Source organism: Mandrillus leucophaeus, unplaced genomic scaffold, assembly GCF_000951045.1.
Source record: "Mandrillus leucophaeus isolate KB7577 unplaced genomic scaffold, Mleu.le_1.0 Scaffold55, whole genome shotgun sequence".
Classification (NCBI taxonomy): Eukaryota; Metazoa; Chordata; class Mammalia; order Primates; family Cercopithecidae; genus Mandrillus; species Mandrillus leucophaeus.
The window spans coordinates 4078147-4089060 of NW_012105919.1; the positions used below are offsets into that span (position 1 = coordinate 4078147).

General features: G+C 52.4%; 1 protein-coding gene across 1 annotated transcript in view; it reads left to right on the forward strand.

Moving 5' to 3' along the window:
- DTX1 (deltex 1, E3 ubiquitin ligase) overlaps window positions 1–10914 on the forward strand; it is a 46114-nt gene that overhangs the window by 31198 nt on the left and 4002 nt on the right. Inside the window, exons 4-7 of the mRNA XM_011997940.1 lie at window positions 8474–8726; window positions 9989–10050; window positions 10363–10524; window positions 10836–10897. Coding sequence (XP_011853330.1) covers window positions 8474–8726; window positions 9989–10050; window positions 10363–10524; window positions 10836–10897 — 539 coding nt within the window. The remainder of the gene's footprint in view (window positions 1–8473; window positions 8727–9988; window positions 10051–10362; window positions 10525–10835; window positions 10898–10914) is intronic.

The following is a 10914-nucleotide window of genomic DNA, read 5'->3' on the forward strand; positions in this document are numbered from 1 at the left end:
CCCGGCCAATTTGGCAATAATTTTTTTTTTTTTTTTTTTTTTTGTGGAAACGGAGTCTCGCTCTGTCGTCCAGACTGGAGTGCAATGGCTGGATCTCAGCTCACTGCAAGCTCCGCCTCTCGGGTTCACGCCATTCTCCTGCAATTTGGCAATAATTTTAATGGCAAAAACCGCCATTTTTTTTGCATCAAACAATATCTCTGTGTATCTTGGCCTCTTTCAGTCTTTCCATATCTCTTTGTAGCTCTGTGTCTCTCTCTCTGTCTCTGTCTTCCACCTCTTCCTCTCAGTCAATCCCTTCCCTTCCCTGGCTTCCTTCTGTCCGCCCTCCTTCTCTTCCCTCCTTGACCCAGACAGATCCAGAGCCCTTTACAGGTTGGGTGACCTTGGACCCACTTGAGGCTTGGCTTCTCTAGCCTCAGTTTCCCCATCTATCAGAGCTAAAACCACCACCTCTCACACAGGCAGACTCAGCAAGGATCAGCATGCAAGGGAGGTGTGAATTCTGCCGAGATCTCCAATGTCATTCTCACCTCCATCCTCATCTCAGCCCTGGATGGATAACAGGGAAGGAGGCCCAGAGAGGGGGATTGACTCATCTAGGGTCACATAACCAGTGGGGGCAGAGCATCCACCTGGCCAGGGTTTTTTCCACTTGCCCCTGTAACAGACAGGGCGGGGAGCCAGCTGGCAGCCTGGGCCTGGGGGACCTGCGGGGGTGGGGAAGATCCACCCTGTCCCCTGAGGGGTCGGTGTCCAGTGTGTTGGAACACAGCTGTGGAGCAGAGGAACCACACTCAGAGTTTCCACCCCACGTGGTGGGTGGGAGGACAGGGATAGCTGCGGGCCTGTTTCCATTTATCGAGCGCTCCCTATGTCCCCGGCTCTCAATTTCATGCCTTTTTTTGTGTGTATGAGACAGGGTCTGACTCTGTCACCCAGGCTGGAGTGCAGTGGCGCAATTATAGCTCACTGCAACCTCGACCTCCTGGGCTCAAGCAGTCCTCCCACCTCAGCCTCCTAAGTAGGTGAGACTAAAGGTGTGCACCACCATGCCTGGCTAATTTTTAATTTTTGTAGAGGTGGGCGTCTCACTATGTTGCCCAGGCTGGTCTCAAATTCCTAGGCTCAAGCGATCCTCTTGCCTTGGCCTCCCAAAGCACTGGGATTACTGGCATGAGCCACTGTGCCTGGCCGTTTACAGGCATGTCTCTCTTAATTCTCACAGATACTCAATGTGGCAGGTTCTATAATCCCCATTTTTCAAATGAGGAAACTGAGGCTCCAAAAGACTGAGACATTTGTACAAGGTAACACAATTAGGACTCAGATTCAGAAACCCAAGCTGACTCGTGTATTGGGGATGCCCCATCTCCAGCCAGCCTGTGCTGTTTTGGATCGTGGTCCCAGAAGCCCTGCCCTGATTCCTGTGTGACCCTGCCTGAGCTCATCTGCCTCTCTGGTCTTCAGTTTTTGCACCTGTGAAATGGGACTGGCAACACAGGCCCGCATAGTCCATCATGAAGCCAGATGTCAGGCTTGGATTTCTTAGGCCCGCACCCTTTTGTTTTGTTTTGTTTTGTTTTGTTTTATGGAGTCTCACTCTGTTGTCTAGGCTGGAGTGCAGTGGCAAGATCTCCACTCATTGCAACCTCTGCCTCCCAGGCTCAAGCAATACTCCTACCTCAGCCTCCTGAGTATCTGGGACTACAGGCGCGTGCCACCAACCCAGCTAATTTTTTACATTTTTTGTAGAGATGGGGTTTCATCATGTTTGCCAAGTTGGTCTCCAACTCCTGACCTCAAGCAATCCACCCACCTCAGCCTCCCAAAGTGCTGGGATTTCAGGCGTGAGCCACAGTGCCCAGCCAGGCCTGCACCCATTTAAATCCACCCTTGTCCCTCCCATCTCTATCAGATTTGTACAACATTGCCAAGCTGATCATTGCTAAAGAAATGTCATTTAAGTTTCCATATCTTTGGTTCTTAGTTGAGCCTGAGAACTTTTTCCTGTTTACTGGCCATGAGTGGTTCCTTCTTTTGCCAATTACTTGTGTATTTCTTTGGCTTATCCTTCTCTGGAGCTGTTTATTGCTTCCTTATTAATTTGCAAGTGTTCTTCCTGCATTAAGGGCATTAACCCTTTGTCGCCCATCTTTTCTGTAGTTTGCTGTTTCTTTATAGCATATGTTCATCTGTTTTTTAATTAATTAATTCATATTTATTGAATAATTTCTGTGTGCCAGGCACTGTTTGGGGCCCTGGGGACACAGCAGTGAACTAAACAGACAATCCTTCCTCTCTTGGAGCTCACATTCTAGCGGGAGACGAACACAAAACAGAATAAATTAATTGTAGAATATGGTAGAAAGTAGTAACTGCTACAGAGGAAAAATATAGGAGAGAAAGGATGTAGGGAATGATGAGAAGGAAAGGCCTCATGGAGAACGTAATACCTTCTTGAACAAAGATGGAAGGAAGTTAAAAAGCAAGGCATGGTCCAGGCACAGTGACTCACACCTGTAATCCCAGCATTTTGGGAGGCTAAGGTGGGAGGATCACTTGAGCCCAGAATTTGAGACCAGCCTGGACAACATAGTGAGACTCCATCTTTACACATTTTTTAAAAATTAGCTGGGTGTGGTGGTGCGCACCTGTAGTCCCAGCTACACAGGAGGCTGAAGTGGGAGGATCGCTTGAGCCCAGCAGGTCAAGGTTGCAATGAGCCAAGATCGCACCACTGCTCTCCAGCCTGAGAGGCAGAGCAAAACCCTGTCTCAAAAAACACAAAAAACGCAAAAGAACTGGGGGAAGAGCATTCCAGCATTCCAGACAGCAGAACAGTATGTGCAAAGGCCCTGAGGCAGAGTAGGCCTGGGGTGCCTGAGAAGGCCGGTGTGGTTGGAGAGGCTCAGGGCAATCGGTGGGAAAGAAGTCAGAGAGGAAAAGGCGCCAAGTCACACACAGGGCCTGGAAGGTTGCGGTGAGGACTTCGGCTTTTGCTCTTCATGAGAAGGGAACCAGCAGGGCTGTGCGTTGGGAGAGATGGGTGTGACTGTTTTAACAGGCTCACTCTGAATGTTGAGCATAGACCGCAGCGGGGCTAAAGCAGGAGCCCAGGGGCAAAGGGACTTTGTTGTGGTGGGTGTGCTTTAGGGTTTTCCTTCCTTTTGTGTTTTCTTTTTTCTTTAAATTTCTTGCAGTGATTTTATGCTTTTATTTAAAATAATCCACATTTTCTTTCTCCAGATCTTCCACAAGTATTACATTTCAGGGGTCTAAAAATGTTAAAGTACTGACAGGTACTCTGTGAAGTCAAGGACCCCACCAGGCCCCTGGCTGCCCACCCTCCCCCACTTTCCTGCCCCGCTAGCCACTGGTGTGCAGTGACTGTCACCCCGCCTCACCGCTGCCACAAGGTCAAACCAAACACTCCCCCCACCTGAAGCACTTCCTGCCCTGCTCCCTGGGAGACCAAACCACACACACTCCTGTCTGCACGTGGCTGCCCCGGGGCATGGGAACAGCTGGTCCTGCCCTCCCCTCCCCTACCTGACCGGTCCTCCCTGCCCCCAACCATCTCCTCCACGTTCCTTCCCCCACAGAGAGCTGGGCAGGCGGGAGGACCAGGAGGGTGGAAAAGAGTGACCCCCACAGCCCCCATACCTCTAGATAAATCTGAGCCTCCAATACCACTCACCCCTCAAAATGTCTCCTGAGGGGACTTTTACTTCCTTTAATCTCTAGAAGATGGATAGGGACAGAGGTAAGGGGTCCCATTTCACAGAGGGGACACTGAAGCCCAGAGAAGCTCAGAGGTTTGTCTAGGAAGACAGAGGTGCTGGGGTAAGGAAAGGGGAAGTGAGGACCCCAGACAGAGGCTGAGGAGGACTCCATGGGTACTGGGCTTGCGGTGACGTCCTTCAAGTCTCTGCAGTGGGGGTGGCGGCGGGGACTTGGCCCCAGGCTGTGTTCTCCAGGACTATGGGGGGAGGAGCGTAGACGCAGCTACAAGGCAGAGACAGCCCTAAAAGTGGGGAAAGGTGACAGGCTCACACCCCTAGAAAGGAGAAAAGGGGAGGCTGGGGGGTCCCCAAAGCACCGTTCAACTCCCTTCTCCCCATAATGCAACATCCTCACTTCTGCCCCTTCCTCACCCACTTGGACCCAAATGACTGAGTCATGAGCCTCCTGGGGCTCTTTGGGGGCTGCTGGATAAGTGTGAGGTATCCTGAAGGGGGCCAAGGCCAGTGGGGGGCCTGGAAACTATCATCAGAGAAAGTAACAAGTCTAGGCCTGCTGGGGGTGGGAGGGGAGAGATAAGGAGACCAGACTTTGGAGGGAGAGGACTTGGCTGCCCTAAAGGGAGGGCCAGTTGTCAGTGTGGTCTCCTGCGTTCCGGGGTCCTGGGACAGAGAGAGGTGACCAAAGCAGGCCAGTGCATCCACTTAGACAGCCCTGGTCTACCCTGCCCAGGCCTGAGCCAGTTCCAGGATCCAGGTCAAAGACTTCAGCCCAGAGAGCACAGAGGGCTCTCAAGGCTGGCTCAATTCCAGATGGCTCCACAGACCAACCTGGTGGGGTCATCCCTGGCCCCTGACTCGGAAACTCCAGGACCCGGTGCAAGCTGCACCACAGACCAGCTGGATGACCTTAGTGAAGTCATTTCCCTTCTCTGGACTTCAGTCCCATCATCTGCAAAATAAATGACAAATAGAGTTCATCACATGTGCCATCTCTGCTCCAGTGGCAGTGACTTCCCAAAGCACTGTGTTGAGGAGGATTCTGAAGTTGCATCTTGGCTTAGTGGTAAGGCATGCTGGAATTGATTAGTAATGCCTGCCGTGGGTGCTAGGAGGACAGTAGTGGTATGCACTCATATATTTGACATTCCTGCTCTAACTTTGTCTGGCAGAAGAGGCAGGGGTGGACCAGATCACACAGGGCCAGGTCATGCTTAAAGAGGCATAGCATTAGGAGATATACCTAACGTAAATGACGAGTTAATGGGTGCAGCACACCAACATGGCACATGTATACATATGTAACAAACATGTACCTTAGAACATAAAGTATAATAAATTTAAAAAAAAAAGACTTTATAATGTCAGGTTATGAGTAGTGCTATGAAAAAAAAAAAAACAAAAAAAAACTAAGTAAGGTAAGGACAAAGATGGGCTTTTTAAAAATAAAGTGGTTGGGCCAGGCGCAGTGGCTCACACCTGTAATCCCAGAACTTTGGGAGGCCAAGGCAGGCGGATCACGAGGTCAGGAAATCGAGACCATCCTGGCTAACACTGTGAAACCCCGTCTCTACTAAAAATACAAAAAAAATTAGCCGGGCATGGTGGCGGGCGCCTGTAGTCCCAGCTACTCGGGAGGCTGAGGCAGGAGAATGGCATGAACCTGGGAGGTAGAGCTTGCAGTGAGCTAAGATCATGCCACTGCACTCCAGCCTGGGAGACAGAGTGAGACTCCATCTCAAATTAATTAATTAATTAATTAATTAATTAAAGTGGTTGGGGCCAGGCACAGTGGCTTATGCCTGTAAACCCAGCACTTTGGGAGGTCGAGGAGGGAGGACTACTTGAGCCCAGGAGTTCAAGTCCAGACCAGCCTGGGCGACATAGTGAGGCCCTGTCTCCACAAAAGGTTTGTTGTTGTTGTTGTTGTTGTTGTTGTTGTTGTTGTTGTTTAAGCTGGGTGTGGTGGTGTGTGCCAGTAGTCCCAGCTACTCAAGAGGCTGAGGTGGGAAGATCGCTGAGCCCAGGAGTTCAAGACTGCAGTAAGCAATGGTTAAGCCATTGCACTCTAGCCAGGGCAACAGAGCAAGATCTTGTCTATAAATAAATAACTAAATAAAGTGGTTGGGAAGGTGTCTCAGATAAGCTGACATTTGAGCAGAGACCTCTGCTAAGTGACGAAGTGCGCCATGAGGATATCTGGGAAGAGCACCTCGGGAAAGGGTCAGCAAGTGCAAAGACCAGACAGCAAAGGGGTGGGAATGTGCCTGGCATGCTTGAGAAAGAGCAGAGAGACCAGGGTGGCTCGAGTAGGGTGGGAGAGGGGTGAACACACAGGAAATGAGGTTCAGAGGGTAGATGGGGGCCAGATCAGGAGGCCAGGTATTACCATGAGCAAAGTGGGAGCTGCAGGGAGAGTGAGAGCAGAGGACAGACAGGATCTGATTCGGGGCTGGGAAAGGCATAGGGGCTTGCATGGCGGTGGAGCCCAGACCTGCCTTCTGGTCAGAGCAGATTTTGGGGAGGGCCTGAGGGACTCCTCAGGTCCTGTGCCAGGCTGAGCCCACAAAAAGGCAGAGCTAGGGGTGAAGGCTGGCTCCCCTTCCGGGAGCAGCGGTCGCTTGTCCAGGCGGGAGGATGTTCTCACTGACTCGGAGGAAACAGCATGTCCCACATCAAAAGGGGGCCGGGCGGCTCCCACGCTCAGGGTTCGTGGGAACTCTGCTACCCTGGGTTCTCGCAGGAGGCCTGCAGATAGAGAGAGGCTGGCGACTACCTCGGGACTGTCCCCCAAGCTCACTGATGGGTAAATAAATAACAGCCCCACCATGACACCCCCCTCACAGTCCTCTTCCCAGGAGCAAGACTGACTTTTGTAATGTAGGGCTATGTGGTGTTTAAAGGGCTCCAGAAATTTTAGGGCAGCTGAGATCTAAATCCTTCCTTTCCTGGAGTACCCTCTGTCTAACTCCTAGGCCAAACATTCAGCAAGAGCAGGGTTACCCACTGGGCCAGACTTTGGGCATTATATAGACCTGGGGTAGCAAACTGGCTTTACTGATTTATAGAGGCTGCCTGGAGAGCTGTACTGAGGACTCTGCTAAGCTTGAGAGAGTGCTGTGATGGATTAGTGATGTCTGCCACAGGTAGGAGACCAACCAGTGGTGGTATGCATGCTAAATATTTTTCTTTCCACCCATTTTATGGGTAGCTCTGGAGAAAAAAAAGAGATACTTTCTTCTTGTGAGACAGAAAGGAAGAAAGAGGTGTGAGAGAGACCTAGACTTAACTGGTGTGTCCACACTAGAGGTGCTTGAAGAATGGGCAGGGAAGAGGAGAAGCTTGAGGGAAATACCTCTATGCATTCCTGTAAAAGTATGGGGAGGGAGGAAGTTAGAGTGGTGAGAGCTGCCCACCTCAGGAAGCTCCTGGAGGATTATGACAGACCCTGAAAAGGGTCAAATGAATACTCAGCACCCCTTTTCATGGGCACCCCGCCGCAGGGTGCCCGACAAGAAAATCAAGACACCTTCACTCTCATCCCTGTGCCAAATGATGAGCTTTACATGTTTTAACACACTTAACCTTCACAGGATTCTATATCCATTACAGATGGGGAAACCGAGGCACAGTGCTTTCTTCCCACCTCCACTGACCGGGTCCTGGGGGACCCAGGGTACCTGCCATCCCATCCTGCCTCCCTCAGGAGCTGTGTTCATTGACTTCAGTCACGCCACACCTCCTCAAGGGGCTCGATCCAGATGTCTGCTCCAGACCTCTCCACAGCCCTCAGAGGGGTCTGGGATGGGAGTCCTGGCCACATGATACTAGCCAGTATAGCTGAGCAGCCACTGAGTGGGGGCGTGTGCGCTGTACCTGTGTGCATGTGTGACTGTGCATCTGCGTGTGTACGGGTGTGGGCCTCCCAGGCTGAGTGTGTGTCAGTGTCGGGAGGTGTGGGTGAGAGCATGTGCGCGTGTGTCCTCGCGTGCAGTGAGTCAGCGTGTCCTCCCGCGCCCCCATGCATGATGTGAATCAGTACGCATGAGTACTTCCCCACAGGCAGTGCGGAATCATGTGTCTGTGTGTGGATGGCAGGCCGTTCTGCAGGCTGCAGCGTGCCGGGTGCGTGTGAGGGCTGAGCGCACCAAACTCTGGGTTTGCTGCCCACTTTACCCAGCTCTGTGCAGCTGGGGAGAGGGGCGGCAGTGACAGGTGCAGTACTGGTCTACATGAGCCCCCTCTCTTGTCCGTGGAGTGTCCTTCCAGGGGAGAGCTGTGTGTGCTTCTGTGTGTATTTGTATGTCCCCATGTGTGCATGAGTCTCTGTAGACTCATGTGGGGAGGTGTTCCCTGGAATATGTGAGTGTGTGTGTATCTTAATCCATGTATGTTCGTGGGGGGTGTGCCCTGAAGTGTGCCTGTGTGTGTCCATGTATGTGTGCAGGGTGTGCATTCCCTGGTGTGTGCAGTGCATTCCCCAAGTAGACAGATGGGGAGGGAGGCTCCCTGATATGTGTGTCTGTGTGTGTGCATGTATCTGTGGTATACGTCCTGGGTTGTGTGTGTTTGTGTGTCTGTGTACTTAAACATGTGTGTGTAATGTGTCCCGGGGGGTATGATAAGTCTGTGTGATCTTCTCCACGTCTGTGTGTATATCTGGATCTGTGGATCTGTGTGGATGGTGTGTGCCCTGGGTGTATATGTCTGTGTGTCTGCACCCACTGCAGCAGTACCCAAGCCTGCCAAGGGCACCATTTGCTTGAAGATGCTTTCTGGTGCCAACTGTGCCTGCCAAGGACAGGTGACCAGACAGCATTGGACAGGCTGTGACCTGAACAGGCATGTCAAGAGCCAAGGCGGCTGCTGCAGCTCCTTCTCCAGCTGTCACTGCTCCCAGCCCTTCCTGTCCCCTCTCATGGCACATCCCCCAAGGCCTTCAGGCTGCCCCCTGGATTTCAGAACACCCCTCTTCATCAGAACGTATCCAGCCAGGGTTCCATGCCCATCAACAGCAAGACACCAGTTTCCCTGCATAAACAAGTGCTGAAGCCAGGAGGACTCAGGCAGACACACCGTACACATCACCGCAAGCTCTCCTTTAGTCCTCCCAACGACTCTATAAGTGAGGGGTTAATATGCCTGTGTTACAGATAAGGTAACTGAGGATCAAGAAGTTAAATGACTTGTTCAATGTTGTCACTACAGCAGTTTTGTGGTTTCCTCTCTAAGATGGAGAGAAGTTACACCAGGACTTAGTGCCTGAGAGGCAGACAGGTGAAATTACTCGGCCAGGATTGCACAGCTGACAGTGATGATACCAATGGCTGTGCTTTTAGTATCTGTTAGGTACCAGGAACTGTGCTTGGCCCTTGACACATATAATTTCACGGAATTCTCACAGCAGTCAAAAAAAAAAAAAAGGTACCATATTATCCCCATTTTACAGACCACCCCTTACAAGAGATGAGATTGACATGCTGTGTGGCGCCCAACTCATTAGTGGTTGCACTGAGATATGAAAGCAGCTCTGACTGACTCCAACAGCCAAAGCTCTTTTGAGGGCCAGGGGAAGAGTCAGGATACCTTTTCCTAGGGGCTCTTCATTTGAAGAGAGGATAGTACCTTGTCACGGAAACTGGCATCAGTAAATATTCCAGAAGAGAAAAAAAAAAGTCATCACCAAATGCTTTTGAAAACCTGAATTTATCATTGTTAATGATATGTTCTTATGCAGGGCTTGTCAGAGCCTTTAATATGCTCAGATATGTTGTGAATTTCAGAGAGGGAGACAGTGACGTGTTCCTAACTTACTTGATTCCTGAATCCTTCTTTCCTGGAACATTTTATGGAGATTAATAATGCTACATCTAACAAGTTTTGAGAGATGCTAAAATAGTTACAACACTAGTAGTTGGGTTTCAGGCACAGCGGCCAATGAAAGGAGCTCTCAGAGCCAAAGCGCCCTCTCGAGGGAGGAGCCGGCTGTAGGGTAAGGAGGGGTCTGCACTAAAGTCTTAAGGGTGCATCCCACTGGAACCTGGGCCGAGGTCCTGGCCACCCCCGCCCCATTATAGGGTGTCAGAGTAGAAAGAGAGTTTCCTGGAGGTCACTGCAGTTGGCAGAGAGAGGTACAAAGAGGCCAGGGTGTGTGTCCAGGAGCCAGAGACAGAAGGCAAGCCAGGTCCCCTGACGTGGTGTCGGGGGCTGGAGTCCAGCAGCGGCGTCTCCTCTTCTCCCCGCAGGGTCCCCGCGCTCCCGGTGAAGAATTTGAATGGTACTGGGCCAGTCCATCCGGCCCTGGCAGGTGAGGTCTGGCCCGGGGCGGGAAAGAAGGGCGGGGCCCACTAGGAGGCAGCCCCCCTGTCACCCGGTGACCCCGCCCCCGAGATGGGCCGGCGGGCGTGGCCCAGAGGAAACGCCCCTTCCACTGGGCCCAGGACACGGGGTGGGCGTGGCCCGCAGAAGGCCCTTCAGGGGCCTTCAAGGGGCTGAGTGGGTGTGGCCCAAGAGTGCAACCCTCCCATCCACAGAAGGGCCCCGGGATTCCCAGGGCCAATGGTCGGGGGTCTGGGCGAGGATGGCGCCCCGCCCTCTGACTGCGCCCCCCGACCCCTAGGGATGACCGGGATACTGCTGTGCGCGGCCGGGCTGCCCGTGTGCCTGACGCGGGCCCCCAAGCCCATCCTGCACCCGCCGCCAGTGAGCAAGAGCGACGTGAAGCCCGTGCCCGGCGTGCCCGGGGTGTGCCGCAAGACCAAGAAGAAGCACCTTAAAAAGAGTACGCCCTCCGCCCCCTGCCTCACACGAGATGAACCCCACTAAGCCTTGACCACAACTGTGTGACCTCTGGTCTCCGACTTATTCTTAGCATTTACGACCTCACCTCCATTGCCTGATCTCAGCTCCCTTTGCCTGGCCCCATCTTTCACCAGTTCCTGTTCCAGCTAACCTCCAGAAACCCCTGACTTCTGACCCTGACCAACCCTTTCCACCCTGACCCCTGCCCTCTGACCCCTGACCCAGTTCTGAGCCAAGCCTTCAGGGACAGACTCTGGGTACCCTCAAACCCACCCCGCTGTGTCCTTGCAGGTAAGAATCCCGAGGATGTGGTTCGAAGATACATGCAGAAGGTGAAAAATCCACCTGATGAGGTGAGGAGGGGGTGAGG